The sequence below is a fragment of the Neolamprologus multifasciatus genome, chromosome 20 (genome assembly GCF_963576455.1).
Source record: "Neolamprologus multifasciatus chromosome 20, fNeoMul1.2, whole genome shotgun sequence".
NCBI lineage: Eukaryota > Metazoa > Chordata > Actinopteri > Cichliformes > Cichlidae > Neolamprologus > Neolamprologus multifasciatus.
In genome coordinates this window covers 35,235,609-35,252,936 of record NC_140458.1, presented here as the reverse complement: position 1 = coordinate 35,252,936, position 17,328 = coordinate 35,235,609, and the positions used below count along the sequence as shown (strand labels likewise).

General features: G+C 44.0%; 2 protein-coding genes and 1 long non-coding RNA gene across 6 annotated transcripts; 2 read left to right on the top strand and 1 right to left on the bottom strand.

Annotated features, from left to right (window-relative positions):
• Positions 1 to 184: 184 nt before the first annotated feature.
• On the top strand, positions 185 to 3,306 carry LOC146495470 (uncharacterized). 4 transcript variants are annotated; one of them, XM_085146421.1, is made up of 6 exons: positions 185 to 692; positions 872 to 906; positions 1,558 to 1,765; positions 1,859 to 1,965; positions 2,137 to 2,284; positions 2,512 to 3,304. In XM_085146421.1, exons 2-6 carry the CDS (start codon positions 886 to 888, stop codon positions 2,817 to 2,819), a joined length of 792 nt encoding a protein of 263 aa, XP_085002547.1. In that variant the 5' UTR covers positions 185 to 692; positions 872 to 885; the 3' UTR covers positions 2,820 to 3,304. The 4 variants fall into 4 exon arrangements, with proteins under 4 accessions (XP_085002547.1, XP_085002546.1, XP_085002549.1 ...); XM_085146420.1 differs by having other exon boundaries at positions 872 to 1,765; positions 2,512 to 3,306; XM_085146423.1 differs by having other exon boundaries at positions 185 to 906; positions 2,512 to 3,306.
• Positions 3,307 to 3,476: 170 nt separating this feature from the next.
• LOC146495469 (adenosine receptor A1) lies at positions 3,477 to 12,580 on the top strand. The gene is given in 4 exon segments (XM_085146424.1): positions 3,477 to 4,792; positions 4,868 to 5,391; positions 5,432 to 5,575; positions 5,578 to 12,580. Coding segments are annotated over 4 exon segments (1,116 nt in total). The 5' UTR covers positions 3,477 to 4,388; the 3' UTR covers positions 5,622 to 12,580.
• Positions 5,767 to 13,758, bottom strand: LOC146495468 (uncharacterized). Its single transcript, XR_014871593.1, has 3 exons — positions 12,110 to 13,758; positions 11,747 to 11,943; positions 5,767 to 6,479 (listed from the first exon to the last, which is right to left on the bottom strand). It is a non-coding gene; the product is annotated as an uncharacterized LOC146495468 (long non-coding RNA).
• Between the last annotated feature and the right edge of the window lie 3,570 nt (positions 13,759 to 17,328).

The window sequence follows — 17,328 nt, the reverse complement described above, 5'->3', positions numbered from 1 at the left end:
ATAGAGAGATATATATCTATATATCTCTATATATACATATATCTATATATATATATAGATATATATCTATATCTATATATACATATATATATATATCTCTATATATATGTATATATATCTATATATATCTATATCTATATATAGATATATATAGATATAGATATATATCTATATATATATCATATTTTTTAACCTACTCATATGAGTTTCATGTTTGACCTCAACAGAAATATAAAATCAAAATAATATAGCCACATTATTGTCCTCCATGGCACCTCGTCTGTGCCAAATGAAATGATAAGAAACCACAGGCTTTGACTCCCTTAAAATGTGAAACACTGACAATCTACAAAAACAGGACAAAAACTTTATTGCTGTCATTTAAACGTCTGTACATCTGAAAACAATCATAAACACAGTGACTGTACAGTAGCACTTCTTTGGATAATACTAATGTAAAAATTACATTGTATGAAGAGACAATAGATAGGCAAAATAAACCACTCCCCCCAGTTTGACAGCCCTCACTGGCCAATGAGAGGGGGAAGGAGGGCATGTGTGGATAGAGTATAAGAGAGGTGACATCCAGGTGGGACATCACACAGGTGAGCATTCACGTTCTGACATCTCCGCCTTTTAATGCCTGAGGATATTACTTTACTGCACCACACGCAGGAGTGCGCCTTCGACAGGTACGTCGATCTTTGCTGTGCTTATTCACTCAAGTCAGCTTTTTTTGTCTTTTCTTTTCATATGATGGTGTCTGATAAGTTAGAGAAGTGGTGTAGAGTTTATGTGTGACGGCTTCTTTCACTTCTCAGTTCATGTTTTGACCATTGGTTCAACTGATGAGGTCGTCTTCTCTTTCCAGATCATCCTTTTAGTATGCTGACAGAGATGGAGACGGTGAGTTTGATCAGATTTGTTTGATACTTTCTCTATTTTTTGTTGGGCATTGTGCATAGAAACTTATTTATATGTTTATAACTGGATCTGAGTGACAATTTGGTCTTAAATATTACCATGTCATCTATGTATAGATTGAGGGTAAAAGGCTATGAAAAGCTAAGCCATATGGTTTCCTGCATGTTATCTGTGGCCATGAAAACACAAACACTTGCATAAATTTGCCAGTCAAACTAAAACACACATGCTTGCAGTGTTGCTCCTTGGCTCTTATCCAAAACAAACCCTTCAGCACAGAGCTGGGATCAAATTCATTTCATTAGTGCGAGATTAAGTTTTCCAAATGTGTGCTATTTAAATTAATCCTGTTATAAGAACGAGCTGTGCTCCTTTTTTAGGGCTCTAAACAGACCGAGGCTCATTCAACATTGATGAATGTGTCCGTCAGTGATCGTCAGATAGCAAAATCATTCACTGTGTGATGCATCACAGCACAACAGTAACACACAACAAAACATCAACGGGCTTCATGAGAAAAAAGAAAGAAAACCAAACCAAACGGGTGTTGTGTGTCATAGTAACGCCTCAGGCTGTCGCTGACAATAGATGCAACAAATGCAAATGTTCATTATGTCCTGCCGTGTGTGTCAGATGGCTTATGCAACCGAGATCAAGCTAAGTGGAGGCAGAGGAGCCTGGAGTGGAGTGGCTCCTTCGTCCTGCCCTGAGGTTGACCTGGAGGTCATCGAGGAGTACCTGCAGGAGCACTCACTGGAGGTCCAGCCTGCACACATGCCTGCATCACCTCTGACCTCAATGGGGCAACACATACACTCGCACCAAGGCAGCAGAATTATAGGTCAGTGTCATGATGGTAATGATGGTCGAGGGGAAAGATAAGAGAGATGCCAGAGTGTGTCTGAGTGTGTGTCTCTTTTGTGTTTGTCTATAGAGAATAGTTGGTCAGGTCAGCATGCTTATGAGTGGCACTGTGGCTCTCACAGTGAGGAATACAGACAGCAGCCCGAAGCCTGGCCCAGTCCCCATGACAACCAGTGGGTAAGTTCAAGAACCTCAACTTCCTGGTAAATTTAGCCTTAATGATCTTTTTCATACGGTGTGAGAGACATGATCAACTCGAAGTAGAACTTAGACATGAGACATTTCATTGGTGTTATATATGATTTATAAAGATAGTTACATGTTTGTGTGTGTGTGTGTTGACCACAGGGACACACAGCATATTCCGATGAGGCATCTGGATACATTGACTCAGATTCTCAGTCCAGTAGCTCCCAGTACCAGGATTCGCCGTCACCATCCTCTGACACAGGGAGCAGGAAGGACAGAGATCCCCTGCCTCTTGCACCACTGTCAGGTAGAGTGGCACACACACACACACACACACACACAGACACACACACACACACACACAGACACACACACACAAACACAGACATAGACAGAACCACATTTGAACATGTAAGAACTAAAACTCTCAGCAGCCTACAAATACCAAACGTCTCCCACACACATTCTGCTTTCATGCACATATGAGACAGAGTTACCTCACATTTGTATTTACATCCCCTTTTTCCTCCCAAGGAAAGAGGAAGGAGCGGCTGTTCCAGTTCCTGTTTGAGATGCTTCAGACGCCATCGATGCGTAGCTGCATCTGGTGGGTCCAGTCCTCCTCTGGCACATTTCAGTTCTCTTCCCAAAACAAGGAGAGCCTGGCCCAGCTGTGGGGTCGGCGAAAGGGGAACCGCAAGCCCATGACGTACCAGAAGATGGCACGGGCTCTAAGGAACTACTCTCGCACAGGCGAGATTCACAAAGTTAAACGGAAGCTCACTTACCGCTTTGATGAGAAGACGCTAAAATGTCTACAGGGAGACTCAAATACAACGTAGAAACAATGGATCTATGTTAGCATAGAAATAGAATAAGGACAAAGGGTGTGAAGGGAAATCACTTTGGGTGTCCCTTGAATCTCGTGTCTGCTTATTATAGTTCTGTGTTTGAATAACAAATGAATACTGAGTATTTGAAAGCCAGAAGCGGATGCACCGCAGCTCAGAGTCAGTTATGCATACAGACCCACATTGTATTCAGTGTGAGGGGATGAACTGTAAATGCAAACTTCAGGTACAGGCGAGGTGGGAGAGGCGATCTGGCTTTTATCATGTAAATCGAAAAGGTCATTGTAGAACGTCTACTTTATAAGTAGAACTTAAATCCTTCAAAATAAAAGTAGCATATTTCTCTTCTTTGTGTGTGATTCTGTATCGCAGATGTTTAGCAGATGCAGTTTACAATCATCTTCTTCTTTGGTTAAGAAAACATCTGTTTGTGTTGAAAATGTCTTTTTTATGATAAAATAAATCTACACATATTTTCCTCTGACTGTATGCTTGTGTGTGTGTCTAACATGATAAAGACGACCCGCACAGTGCACGTGGCTCAGATAAACACAGATGTGCTTCCAAACTGAAGCAAACACAGATATGGATGGACAGACCTGCAGCCACAGCCAAAACCGTATGCAAAGTGAGCATGCAGTGAAAAACCGCCACTAAAAACAGACGTGTTAATCAGTGACATCTAAAAGTCTGCACACACACATGCACACACTAAACTCTGATGAGAAATAGACTTTTTTTCTATAAAGCTTCCAAACTGAGTTTCAATCCCAAGTTAAATAAACAACAGTACCATATGTATACAATCCTAAAAGCCCACAAATCAAACGTGATTTATAGCGCACACTCACAGGTTTGGTTCCAGTTTGTTCTTCATGCCACATTTGCAATGTCAGGTAGTAAAAGTGACTCATTTGGTGTATTTATGTATTTATTTCTGTATGATTTTGACTTGTTTCGATATTTTCATTCCAAAAGAAAAGAAATTCTACCTTTTCCTGAAATCCACGTTTCCTTTCCTGCGGTTACCAAGTACCTTGTGGCTTAAAATTTAACAGTCAAACTTGAGTTCATAGATGATGAACTCTTGTAGATCATTCTCTCCACTAGTAAAGACTGATTTTTATCCTTAAGCTGTGAGGCTCAGAGTAAAATGCAACTGTAATAGTAACTCAGGTAATAAATATAACCATTATATGCCATTAAAAACCTTTATGGGACCTTTGTTTGCATGAAAGCTTTCGCTTTTGATTCATTCGATACGCTACGTTTTGCTGAGGATACATCTCTACTTGGACTCGTCGTAACAGAACTTTTAAATGTCATCTTGCTGCAACTCGAACGAAGCACGAAACACTCCCCTTTTGTGGAAAAGCCACATTTACATTATTGGGAGTAGGGAAAGGCTCTTCACTTACTGATGAAATACAGATGGTGTCTCCATGGAGTGCATGCCTGTTTGTGCACGTACAAGCGCATGCACGTTCGCATATAAAAAGTATCAGCTCGGTGCCTTTTTTGCTAAATTGAAGCCAAAAGGAGCAACAGACAAACCATCGAATGTGTTGGATGTTACTCAGCTGCCTCGTTCTGTCGTTCGTAACAGCTTCTGGTCGTGTTGCTCTAATGGCTGCGTGGAGCTGGGTGGCCTACACGGTACTGGAAGTGCTTATTGCTGCAGCGTGTTGCTTTGGTAACGTGTTGGTGATGTGTGCTGTGTGTTTCGGTGTCCGGGATTCCCTTCGGGAACCAACATTCTGCTTCCTCGTGTCCTTGGCGGTGGCCGACTTCCTTGTGGGTGTGGCCGCTGTGCCCCTTGCAGTATTATTGGATGGCTGGGTGAGTCTAATCCCTGAGCTGTGCCTGCTTCTCAGCTGTGTTGTGCTGGTGTTGACGCAGGCATCTGTGCTGTCACTGCTGGCGATTGCTGTGGACCGATACCTGCGCTTGCACACACCACTCAGGTGAGGAACTCTGGGTCTCCTGTTTTGTAAACACTGTGATATTTGCAGGTTTATTGTGCTGTATCCCTCTTTCAGATACAAAGCCTTGGCCACACAAAGGCACACATGCATCGGCGTGTCTGTTTGCTGGATACTTTCATGTCTCCTTGGCTTCACTCCTCTATTCGGCTGGCACAATTACTCCTCCCCAGCATCTGATTCTACCAACACATCGTCCACTTCTTTCACCCGTCCGCCGTGCACTTTCCTCTCAGTTATCTCCCTCCCTTTCATGGTCTACTTCAACTTTCTCGGATGTGTCGTGGCCCCCCTGCTGGTCATGACCCTCCTCTACACTCGAATCTTTTGGAGCCTACAGGGACGTCTAAAGGACAGCTGCCCTCAGACCCAGGCCTCTCTGCTCAGGGAGAAGAGGCTGGCCTGCTCCCTGGCTCTCGTCCTCATCTTGTTTGCCGGCTGCTGGATTCCTCTCCACCTGATGAACTGTCTGCTGTTGTTTCAAGGCCCTCAGGCGGTCACACAGGGGACGCTCTATACAGGCAGGTGACAGTGCTTTTTCTTACGCAGTTTGCAGCTGGTTGTTAAATATTCGAGAGCATGTGACTCATTAACCCCACTTGCTGTGAAATGTAACACTAGCCAATCCAAATGTTGCAGGTATTCTCCTGTCTCACGCCAACTCAGCAGTCAACCCTGTGATCTATGCCTGCCGCATCCCAAAGATCCAGCAGGCCTACGGTCAGTTATGGAGGCGCTTCCTTGCGTGGTTAAACTGTTGCCATCGGGAAAAGCAGGTTCGCAGATCATTAACATGCAGCTGAGCCATTAACATGCACATCTGGATAAAGATGGACGACCAGTCTCCAATACGGAGCCTTTTGGACTTTGTCAGGAAGTTTCTATCTACTCATAGAATCTGTGTTCGACCATCATGTAAAGCTTTATTAAAGCGAATCACATAGACTGGGGGAGGCTGAGTGTGATTTCCATTTATGGATATTTGTGCAAACTTTATTCTACAGACAGCAATTTCCTGTGTGTCCACTAGAGGGCGGCACACACTAACAAACGGCACAGCTCCTGTTCGACGACACAACTGCAGTGTGTGACAATAATTTCAAGCTGCCATTCACTGATTTTTGAACTTATTCAAGACAAATGTGACTTTATTCAAATGTACATATTTTAAAAGCACATAAGTTAACACTTCCAGTCAACACTAATCCTCCTGCGTGTCTTCCTCCTTTTTTATTATATCTGGCAATAAACGTCATACTTGAGCCATGAGCACGTGTTGCATGTTCCTCAGTGTGCAGTGAGCTCCTCAGGGAAGGCAATAGACTGTATAGTTATCACCTGAGCAGGGTGCAGTCCCACCCACCAAACTATACAACCTACTACCTCACCCTGTCAGAGCCCAAGTCAAACACACCCCAGGTTCACCTTGCTAAAAATGTTGGGCCTATTTACCTGCTCGACGTGAGAACAAGAATAAGAAAGCTCGTGTTTTTGCTTGGAGACGGCAGTCGGCGAGTGGCTGACTCGGCTGTCTCTTGGGAAAGACAGTAGATTGTATAGTTATTTAAAAAAGAGGTTACACAACCCCACAACTATTCAATCTACTACCTCAGCTCCAAGGACAGCATCCACGTTGCTTCAGCATCCAAAATCCACAAAGGTGTCCTTCCTGCAACGGCACAAAGACAGAAAGCGCTCAATAATATTAACTAACTCACTGACATGCATCTGGTTATTCAAGTGTTCTTCTCGTGTACTTTTAAAAGTTACATTTTTCACATTGTGTTGAAATTCAAGCTCTGCAAAAAGGAGCCTCGTTGCATTTTGTCTGTTTTATTTGGTTTAAAATCGGTACGAGTGAAAGTGCTCACGCCTCACGCCAACAAGTCTCCAACTGCCAACATTTGGAGAAACATTTATCGCTTCTAAACAAAAGAAGACCCGAATTTGCACATCCTCACGCTCGACCCCGTTTCTCTGGAACGTCTTGGAGAAACACGTCCCATTAAAATAAATCAGAGACAAATTTAACGGTAAGTGGACGACGGAAAGTGAGAGCACTGATGTGTGAAAGCCCAACAAACAACTCACGGGCTTCCTGAGACTCTGGCATGTGATCGAAAGAGAGAAAAAAAGCGAGCTGCTCGATTCTGTGCCAGGAATCCTCCGTTTTCGCCAAAAGCTGAGCTCATTCCAGCGGCTATCCCTGCGCAGGCTGCTGCTCAGACGGAGGTACACACACAGATGCCTGCAAATATGGCTTCCACCAGCTGCCTCTCATTGAATACAAAGCTGGGCTTCTGCCCCCCAAAACACAACAACGAAACACAAAATGGCGTCCTGCACATCGGCCATTTTAGCTCTGCTTCAAAACGCCGTAGGGGTCTACCTTTTAGGGTTTTCGTGAGCTTGCTGCACCGTGATGAAGAAAGCACAGCTGCTCTATCGGGAGTGATGGAGAGTCAGTCCTGTGCCAACACTGAGGCGAAGCCAAAAGAGCCAGACGACACTCTATCACGGAGCGCGAGGGAAACTCTAACTTTACTTATCAGACAGCTGGACGATGGCGTGCAGCGTGTCCCTGTCCGTGTACTGTTTCAGCAGCGCCCTCACAGAGCAGCAGGCTTTTTGCTCCGTTAGTTTGATTCATTTGGGAAGTCGTTGCTTCTCCTTCAGCCATGAACAGTTAAACTGTTGCTAAACATGAGATGAAGATTAGCTTCCTGCACTTCAGGTTGACATGCCAGCGACTGCGGGGTTAATGAGTGGCAGACAAACGCCAGACCGGGGCCTCAGACTAACACAGACGAGGTTAGAAGGCACACCGCCTGCATAAATTAGCATACAACCCCTGAGACTTGGTCCAGACCAGCCTATAGTTAGCATGCAGTAGACTGACTACAGAAGACCAGACAGACAGAATGGGTGGGGGTGCGCTGGCGTGACGCCCAACGCTGTCACCACGCCAGTGACAGATCTACGAGCTCTGTTCAGTCGCCAAGAAACGTCCCCTGACTGCAGCCGTGTTCGGAGGCTGAGACGACGCAGTGTTCTCGGAGAAACGGGTCAAGTTAATGAAGATTTAACATCCGAGTATGAAAACATGCACAATAAATGCTTGTGGGGAGTTCTGAGCTTTCTGGGTTAATTATGCAAAACTGGAGTCGACTGTTTTGGAAACAGTGAGGCGGAAATCGGTCGGTCACGTGCAGGCCGCCGGGCGCCGTCGTCTGCAGGTACGTATGTCCCGATAACAGCTCTCGTCTGTGGGGGAGGAACTTGAAGAAATCTGGCCTTCTGAGTGAATCCCATCTGCCTGTCAGCTGTGCATCTGTCACAGCAGAATCACGGCTAAATGTTTGTAAATTCACAGCGGCGGTTTTCAGCGTACGCCAAGAAACGTGGGCCTCGTCCACTCGTACCTCTGATAACACGACTCTGCTGTGACCAGGATGTTTTTCTGGAGGTAATTTCCTGCTTCGGCCTCGTCATCCTTCTCTGGGTGACAGTTACACGTGTATTTTGAGCTTTCCAAACCCTCTGACAGTTTGAGCTCTTTGGCATCACTTTACTCTTTAAAGCTCACAGAATAAAGTCTTTTTATACCAGTTACAAACTGGGAGGCCTTTTTAAGACACACTTTGCCTTCATTATGTTTTTAGAAAGAAGGCAAAGTGGACTTTTGTGGACCACAGACTAAAATCAGATGGTTTAATGTTGACCACGCCATTCTTCGTTCTTTCTAAACATCATCAAACAAAGAGCAAACGCCATTAAAGCGGCGAGCAAAGGGAACCAGGTTTTACAAACTTCCCGTCTCTGTATTAAAACAAACAGAACCCCATGTGAAAAAAAGGATTAAGAACATAATGGAAACCAGCCTCAGCTCCTCTCCTCTGACGGGAGGATTCAGTATTTGTCCCCCACCGGGCGATTTATTCCTCGTCCGATAGAAACAACGTAAACACGGGTTAATTATCGACTCTCAGAACGCTCGCAGCATACCCAGTTGCCAACAAAAGTCCTCAAAATTGGAGCAGATTACCGCAGGAAGCAGAGGCAGGAAAACACCTATTGGCTCGCCTGGTCCCTTGGTCCGCGAGACAGAACGTTTGGCACAGACACAACGGGCACCAGACGATTGGTACAGGTTCTTGTGTGTTTCGCTCTCTGAGCTTTGTGCCAAGAATGGACAGAGTCTGTGTGCTGGGCAGAATTTCAATAAGGGGAGTAAGGAGGTGGAGGTGGTGGTTAAAGAGGGGGAGGAGCGGTGGCGTTGATGGAGGAAGTGAGCCACAATAGATGGCAGAGTGAAGAATTCCCCGACCGATTCCTCGGCTAACTCACGTCCATTCTTAGTGATCCTCTTAAAAGCACCGTGGTGACTTTATCACACAAGCTTTCATCCTCCCACTCTCTCAGGAGCGCTATATGCCTGCATTAAAGGACGAAGGAGCACTGAGCCTCCACCATCCCACCTGGCGTGGTGCCCGCTCTGATGTTCTGTATATCCTCATTAGCTAGGCACAACACAGAGCTCATGCTCGCATGTATGCAGAGATATGCTGCCATATGTGTGTGCTAACACAACCGTACACTGGTACAGACAACACAGCGCAGTTGCTCAAACTGTGGGCATTAAAGGAGCTCAGCTGATCTTGATTAGATGAATGGTAATTAAATGAAAAGGCTTCCAGTCTTTTGCGATCAGTGTGCAGTAGATGGCTGCACAGACAAATGTTGAGTCAGCCTGAGCGCTGGATAAACATGCTGGACAGTTTGTTTGAGGAAAAGATATATGACCCAGATACGCCAAGAGCATATGGGAGTCACTGTGCTGACTATCAGGTTCCAACAACAACCTGACCCATAGATACACATATAGACAAGGAGCTATGGCTGACAGGCCAAGCAGCCAATCTGCAGGCTTGGGCTGTGTGGACTCGAATGACTAGTGTGTGTCTCTAAAATCTCCGAATGAAGAAAATCTGAAAGACGAGAAGGTCGCTTTCCTCCTCTCCATCTACTTTCTCTGTCCTCTCATCTCCACTTGTCTATGCTTTTGCTAATGTGCTAATGAGATGTGTGGTTACCATGGTTTCAAATGTTTCTGATAGCTCAGAATCCTGGCCTTGCATGTCGCTACACGCCCACATGTTAGAGCATTTACAAACGCCACACGGTGCAGACGGTACACAAGCATGCACGTATACAGCATATAATCACAAACACTTGGAAAGGTATGCCCTTTCAAAGCCAGTGCATGTGTGCGTGTGTGCACGTGCATATTTGTGCACATGCACACAAAGAGAATGCGTGCAAAAGTGCAAAGCAGTGTATGTCAGGACGAAACAGCTGCAGCTTCCTGCACGAGAAGAGAAACTTCCTGTTGCTTCGCTCCAAACCGCGGTCGGTCAGCCAAGATATCAGCCAATCAGCTATGTCGAGGCTGAATGAAGGAAGTAAGCCTGACTGCCTCTAGGAGAAAAACTCAGAAGCATTATGAGGCAACACGATAAGTTCATCTGAGGATACGAGAGGGGCGGGGAAAGAGCACTCCCACTCCTACCTCTCTTTCTATCTCTGTAACTTTTGATCTCTATATTTTTTCAAGCACTTTTTCCTCTTAACGTTCGTCTGTCTTCAACATGTTGATATGCAAAAAATCCAAAAAGCAAACAAACAAAAAACTAGTTTACATTTGTTATGCAGCCATTTGCCACTTTATGCAAAAGATAAGCATTCAGAAAAAATAGAGACTTGACAGAGTAGCATAGCCGCTAATTGTGAGGGATATGATGAAAAGGTCTGATAGTGTTCGTGTTTACACGTGGCACGAAGGCGCCATTTTAACACCAAATCCTATTTAGATGCAATATGCAGCTCTGGCATAAAGTTGTCCAGTTAGGTTCCTCATTACATGTACAGTAAGCAGATATTAACTAACTAAACTAAATTTGGTTAAATTATTGAAACGTGGTCAATATGCACGGTCGCTTGTCTAATTCAAGTGCAGTGTTCTGGTCTCTGACATACAGCTGTAATCAAAATGACCCTTACATACGACAGCTTTACATATTGCCTAAATACACACCAGTCACATAAATGCTACCGCTCATCTTTAAGTTTCTTCTTCTCATGTGGCGCGTCAAACCGTTGGTGAAAAAACAAAAACAACAACAAAACCAAATAAAACAAAAACATTCGTCAGTTTCATTTCTGCCCAGTGCTTCTTCTGAAATGTAAAGTATATAAAGATGTTAATGACGCAGTGTTGTAGCAGCTACCTAACTCTAGACTGAAAAAGCATAAAACTGGATAGACAACTGCACCAGCAAACATGTTTCTGTGAAACTTCTGCCATAATCGGACATTTACAGTGGCTAGAAACAAAGGAAGTAAATATTGTCCTTATATTACCTATCGCCATGGCCCCGGATGATAAGAGATTTGTGCCTCACTTGTCCCATAACAGCTCTTCAACACTGGTTAGCACCTATACTTACGCTAACCTGAAGCTTACAACCACACAACCCTCTGAGGTCAGTAAGTAACCAAGAAGGCCTGTCGTCCCTCCTACCCGTCTCCAAAGAGACACCTGTTCAGTACAGAAAACCACAGAAAATACTGTGGACCCCCCGTCAGAGCCTGCTGTCCTGCAAAGAGGGGTTCAGGTTAAGACAGAAAGAGACACGGACACCAGGGGAAAGAAGACTGTCAGCAGGGACTCGCAGTGTCCCTCTGAGCTCTAGAAAAGTTTCTCCTGTTATGTACATTGAGCCAAAATGGCGCCGAGGAGAGTGCGGCGTGGCAACCGATAACAACAGACAACGTTTAGGAGAAAGACCACGATAAAGGACAGAGAACAGGGCGACAGGAACTCGGGGAGACAGACTGCAGGGAAAAGGTGTCACAGGATTAATAAAAGGAAAATACCTGAAGCCTGGAGTGAGCGGCGGGCTGGGCCGGACGACTGAAGGAGAAGAGGGCCGTGATGGCGGGAAGAAGGGAAAAGAGAGGAGTAGAGCACACCCTCTGAGAGCTACACCCCCTTCCCACAATCCCCTCCTACTGGCGTGAGTGCGTCTGTCCGTACACGAGGTGACAGAGGGACGTCTGCTCACACACAGCCACTGAAACACACGCGAAAAGAAAACACGACAATATCAAACACACCAACAGCAAAGAGGTCCGAAACAGACCAGCAGCAGACTTGCATTACTGTCAGCGGCGTACAACCAAAACAGAGTCAAACACGAGAAGACGCCAACGACAGAGGAGTTAAGAACACAGACGTACACATAATCAAATCACCAGCCTTTGGATCACCCTCTGCTCTGCCCTGTGCTGTGTTTGCTCCGGTCTGCCAGCCCACTTTGGCACCGCTGCCAAGAGGGAAGGAGAGAAAAAGGAGGGGAGGAGGTGGGGGGTGCAGAGACACAGAAAGAGGAAGGGAGTGACATGCTGTAGCGAGAGAAGGAACAGAAAGAGGAGGAGTCCGCGAAAAGAGTTAAGACTGAGAGTGTGCCACAGAAAGACAAGGAAGAAAAGTACGAGAAGAAACGTCAACTGTCGCGAGCCGACGCGGCCACGCAAAACAGTCAGGTATCGGCTAACGTACACGTTTATTATCCAATATCCAAAAGCCTCTGTCCACCCCACTCATACTATCCTGCAGCAACAGACAGATGGCGAGAGAGACGAGCAGATCCCGACACTTCTGCCATATTGTTGCATCTCACCATGTTCATACAGTCAATAGATTTTTTTTGAAGAAGCTCAAACTGGCTTGAGATTTCTTATATGCGCTGTTGGACTTTTGTTTTTCAAGTTCTCTCCCCAAAAGGATTCCTGGCAGACTTCCTGTCTTTTTTGACATCTCTGTTCTGCCTGTTTTTCTTTGCGTCTCCCCTCAATTCGTCCTCTCTCCCTCCATTGGGGATAATATCAGCCCCCGTGAGAGGGAGGGCTTTCAGAGAGTTCAGCTAAATGAATCAATGAGCAGGGAGGGTGGATACTCCCCCCCCTGCCTTTGGCATCCTTCCCAGGTCTCCCTTTGCTTTCTCACCCGAGCATGATAGTTGAACACCAGTGCAGATCTTGGATCAGCGAGCTGTCGCCTCTAGATGACCTCAATCATTAGGAGAGAAAACATAAATCCATCTGCTCATTAATGGCCGACCTTCTCTGTAGCCAGCTTGCGGGCCAATCATTGGCGCTGAAGCGGGTATCCCAAGCCGAGCCAACCAATCAGCACTCACCTCCGAGCTGATGTCATTTTGAAAATACTGAGTGTAACTCTAAAAAAACCCAGGAACACTCTTCTACCATCGATTCAAGCAACCAATTACAGACAAAAGCAAAGCTTGTTTCGAGTGAAACGCCTCATTCGTTGTCGCAGCTGCTGTAATAATAGCGGCGGCGTCCTCTGACTGGCCAAACAGATACCAACACACACGTTACCAGAGGCTTCTCTCAGTCTTCAAACACCAACTGCGGACACAAAGCAGACCACAATAGCCCAGCTTCTCTGCTTGAACACCACAAGTCTTTTCTCAAAGACAGGACAATGGACGCACACACACGTACACACACGTTCATACTGTACACACGCACACGCACACGTGGTGTGAAGAATCCGGTTCTTCTATGGAGGCTCAGATTCAGGCAGCAGGTTGGACAGCCCCTCAACCCTGACGTCACGTCTCCTTTGTTGTTTATGAATTTATTTCTCTCCTCAGCTGAACTCTCTGAACTCAAAGTCCCCACACCCCTCCATTACTTCCCTCCCGCCCTGTCCTCAAGCCCTACATTTACCCCCTGCCAACAAAGGCGGGCAAATACAGTATGGCTTTAACAAGGAAGAAGAAAAGAAAAGGAGAGACGGGCAGAAGGCAGACACAGAGACGAGAGACAGAAAGATCGAGAGAAAGGAGCTCAGATGTCTTTCTCACTTTTTCTTTTCCTCCTTTTCTTCTTCGATCGCTCTCCGTGTGTCTTCCTGCTTGGCTTGTAAAAGTTTCAGCTGCAAGGCAGGCCGGCCTCTTTTGGCAGCCCTCCAACTCTCGACTCTCCTGTCCCCCTGCGAGAGAGAAAAGGAAGGAGGACAAATATAGTCACAGCTAGACGGCACTGTAAAGTTGTAGATGCACTCTAAATGCACAGCAGGTTTTTCTTACACACACTAATCCATAAAGGAAGAAAGCACCGTGTGGCATTTTGCCAACATTTGCCACCAGTTTTCAGTAAAGCATAATCCAGCGGATAATAAGTAAACTACGTGCTAATCACTGTGTGAGCCACCGTGTGTTTTCAAAAGGCACATTGTGATGTTTGCCTGCCTTTAACTGGCTCTGCCAGCTGAATTTGATAACTGTGTGTTTTGGTGTTCACACCCAGTTCACACAAGGACGCGCCGCCCGTTTTATTTCTCCTGGTATCAATAACCTGAGCAACTCGGGTGCTTGCATGCACAGTTATATTTACTCTAGCACACAAAAACCTCTACCTGCCAAATATTTGCATTAATTCAAAACACATAAGCTGTGTAAATGGGCCCTGTTTCAAAGTCTAGGCAGAGACACACACAGACACACACACACAAGACTGACAAGTCACACTGTTACTGATTTACTCACCTTGGTTTTCCTGCAAGATCACACACACCAATACTTCTAATGCTGATGTATTTACTAATAAACTGTATCCTAATCAATTAAAAAATGAACTTATAGTGTGCTTTACTACTTACTATATACTTTATAACAGGTCAGCCTTATTTACAGGTCAGGTATCTTCCCTTAAAATTGGTTAAAAAAAAATTAAAATAAATATTTATTAATTATTTCTGATCTACATAAGAAAATACAAAATCATATTTATATTTAGACATTTAACAAATAGGGTTAACTTAAGTAAAACATGTTATGTAAAGCTGAACATGAAGAGTAGGTTTAAGAGGCCTTAGCATCAGAATTGTTACATTTCCTCTTCTATTATTATTATAATTAATATTATTATATTATTATTAATTATTATTATTATTATTATTAAGGATAAAATTAGCGCACTGATTATGAAATGTGAAATACTGTAAATGTTTATTGAATGCCTACAGTCTGCAGTCCGTGACCTTAGCGCAACATTCCGAATCACCTTCAGCTAACTTATCTCTAAAAACTAAATGTAGCTTCTCCAGTAGCTCCTTATTAAACTAGATGTTGAAGAGCATTTAAACACAGAAAATTTAAAATAAAATAAATAAATAAATAAAAAACGCCAAAATAAAAGTTCACGTTTCCTAAAATGACAGATAAAGTTTGCGCTCACCTGTGGGAGACTAGAGGAGAGAAACAGAGGCGAGCTTTGCTGCAGCGGAAGTATCCCACTAGCTTGTAGCCAGACTGTAACTTATATAGGGATAAAAGGGGCTGGACATGTGGGCCTATATAAGCAGGTGTAACCCAGCAGTTAAAATAGTAAATAGTAAATAAAAAACGTAAGCGTGAGGTTAATTTGTATAAAAGAGCATCGCAACAAACATGAGCAGCTCACCGTTTTTTGTACTTTGTTCAGTGGAGATTGATGTGGCGCTCCATCTAGTGGTCAAAGGGAGTAAATGCATACAATCTTTGGCTGAAGATGTATCATTTTACACCACTTAATTTTCAGATTTTTATTTTTCTTACAGGAGGATATTGCATGTTTTAGCTTAGATAAACAGAAGTGTATATTTCATTAATAGTGTTAATAGTAACGGTGTGTGGGGGAGGGGTTTCTAAAGGTCCGTTCCTATGCAGCACACAATGGCTTTAGAAGGCCAGTAAAAGTTAGTACGAGGAATAATACATGTAAAACTTACCAAGACTTGCTTGGTTAGATTAGCTTGCATAGTTTCCAGGGTAGATGCATTTAGAATTGCATTGTGCATTTCATGCCATTCAAGAACGTTTCCATTATCAAGTGTTTCCTACAATCCGGAATAATCTAGCCTCCAGCACTCTGAGTGTGGATGAGTATTGAAGGACAAGAGAGAGAGAGGCTTATTCAAGATAATTTAATTAAAAACATGCAACACAAAAACAATGACAAAAAATGAAATAATAAAATGAATGAAAATGAAACATAAATAAACACAAAAAATGAAATAAAAGAGTAAATTAATAATTTAGTCATTGCATTAGTTCAGTAATGTCAAAGCCCAAGGGAAGAAACTACTAGTGGCATGCTACTTGTGTGCAGCTCGTCAAATGGCAGCAAGGCAAACAGGTTGTGATTGGCTATTTAGCCTACTTGCAGTAACAGAATAGAAAATATAAGCTTTCAAAAAATGGAGAACCTCTTCAAAGTTAATAATAGCTATCCCTTTGTTTTGAATTTTATACCTCCACCTTTCTGCTCAGTCACTCTGAAGTGTTTCTAAAAGTGAAACATGAAATACCTGATCTCCACTTCAGCCGGAGTCCTCACTGGGAAAGGATAGCACTTTGTAAAGGCAGGCTGAGATGCAGACATGTTTGCACATGTCAAAATTAAACCAGGGAAATTCAGCCAATGTTTTAAAAAAGAATCTCACTGCTGCTGCGTAGTTTTCTCTCTGATGTCTATCACCAAGCACCAAATGTTTCTCAGTCACTGTGACTTGCACAAATCATCCAGATCCGTTTTGAATGCTTAGATTTTTACCATCACATTTCTGGTAATGCCATTCTTCCTAATTCATCTACAACTAAAAGATCAAGCAGATTCATGCGTTTCCTAAAATCAGAGGGCTAATTAAAAACAAAACAAACCCACAATTCGCCACTTATTTCTTTGGTCAATGCAACTGACAGCTGTCATGCTGTCCTTTTAAAATACCCATGACTAAGGTGCTGCTGCCCTCCAGTGGCAACATGAAAGGACGACCCCAGACCAAAATGCTGTCAGGGGGTTAAAGTTCTCTTGTCCCTACTGGCCCTGTGCTTCTTCTTGTTCACCGTTCCTGGGAGTTTTGTTATGCTCCGCCTTTCCTTTTCTCGTGTGACATTTGAGCCAGACATTTTAGCATTAAAGAATACAACCAGATACAGACAAGGCAGGTAGGTCTTAGGGGGGCACAGTTGGGGGTCCTGCCCCAGAAATATCTTCATTTCCTGCCTTCTCCTGGGTTTTTGCAAACCCATTTGTCCTGCCTCTGTTTTTCTCTAATCTAAGAAAAGCACAAAACACTGACACCAGGTGGCAGTTTAGTATATACTAAACATACTGCATTGGTGCCCCCAGGCACAGAAACCTTAAGAAATGCACAAAACAAGGTGAGACAATAGTTTCCTTAGGCCAAGGCACCTCATTAGTTATCAAAATAAATACCAAGCAGCACGAAGCAGTATGCGTCTTCCAATTGTATATTGCGATTCAATTAAAATAGCCCATGTCACGTGTTATACGAGTCCCCTCAGTGATCCTAAGGCAGATGCCCATTTGGACCTGGTTGCTAATTCAGTTTTAGTATCTATGTACATTAGTTTGCATCTTCT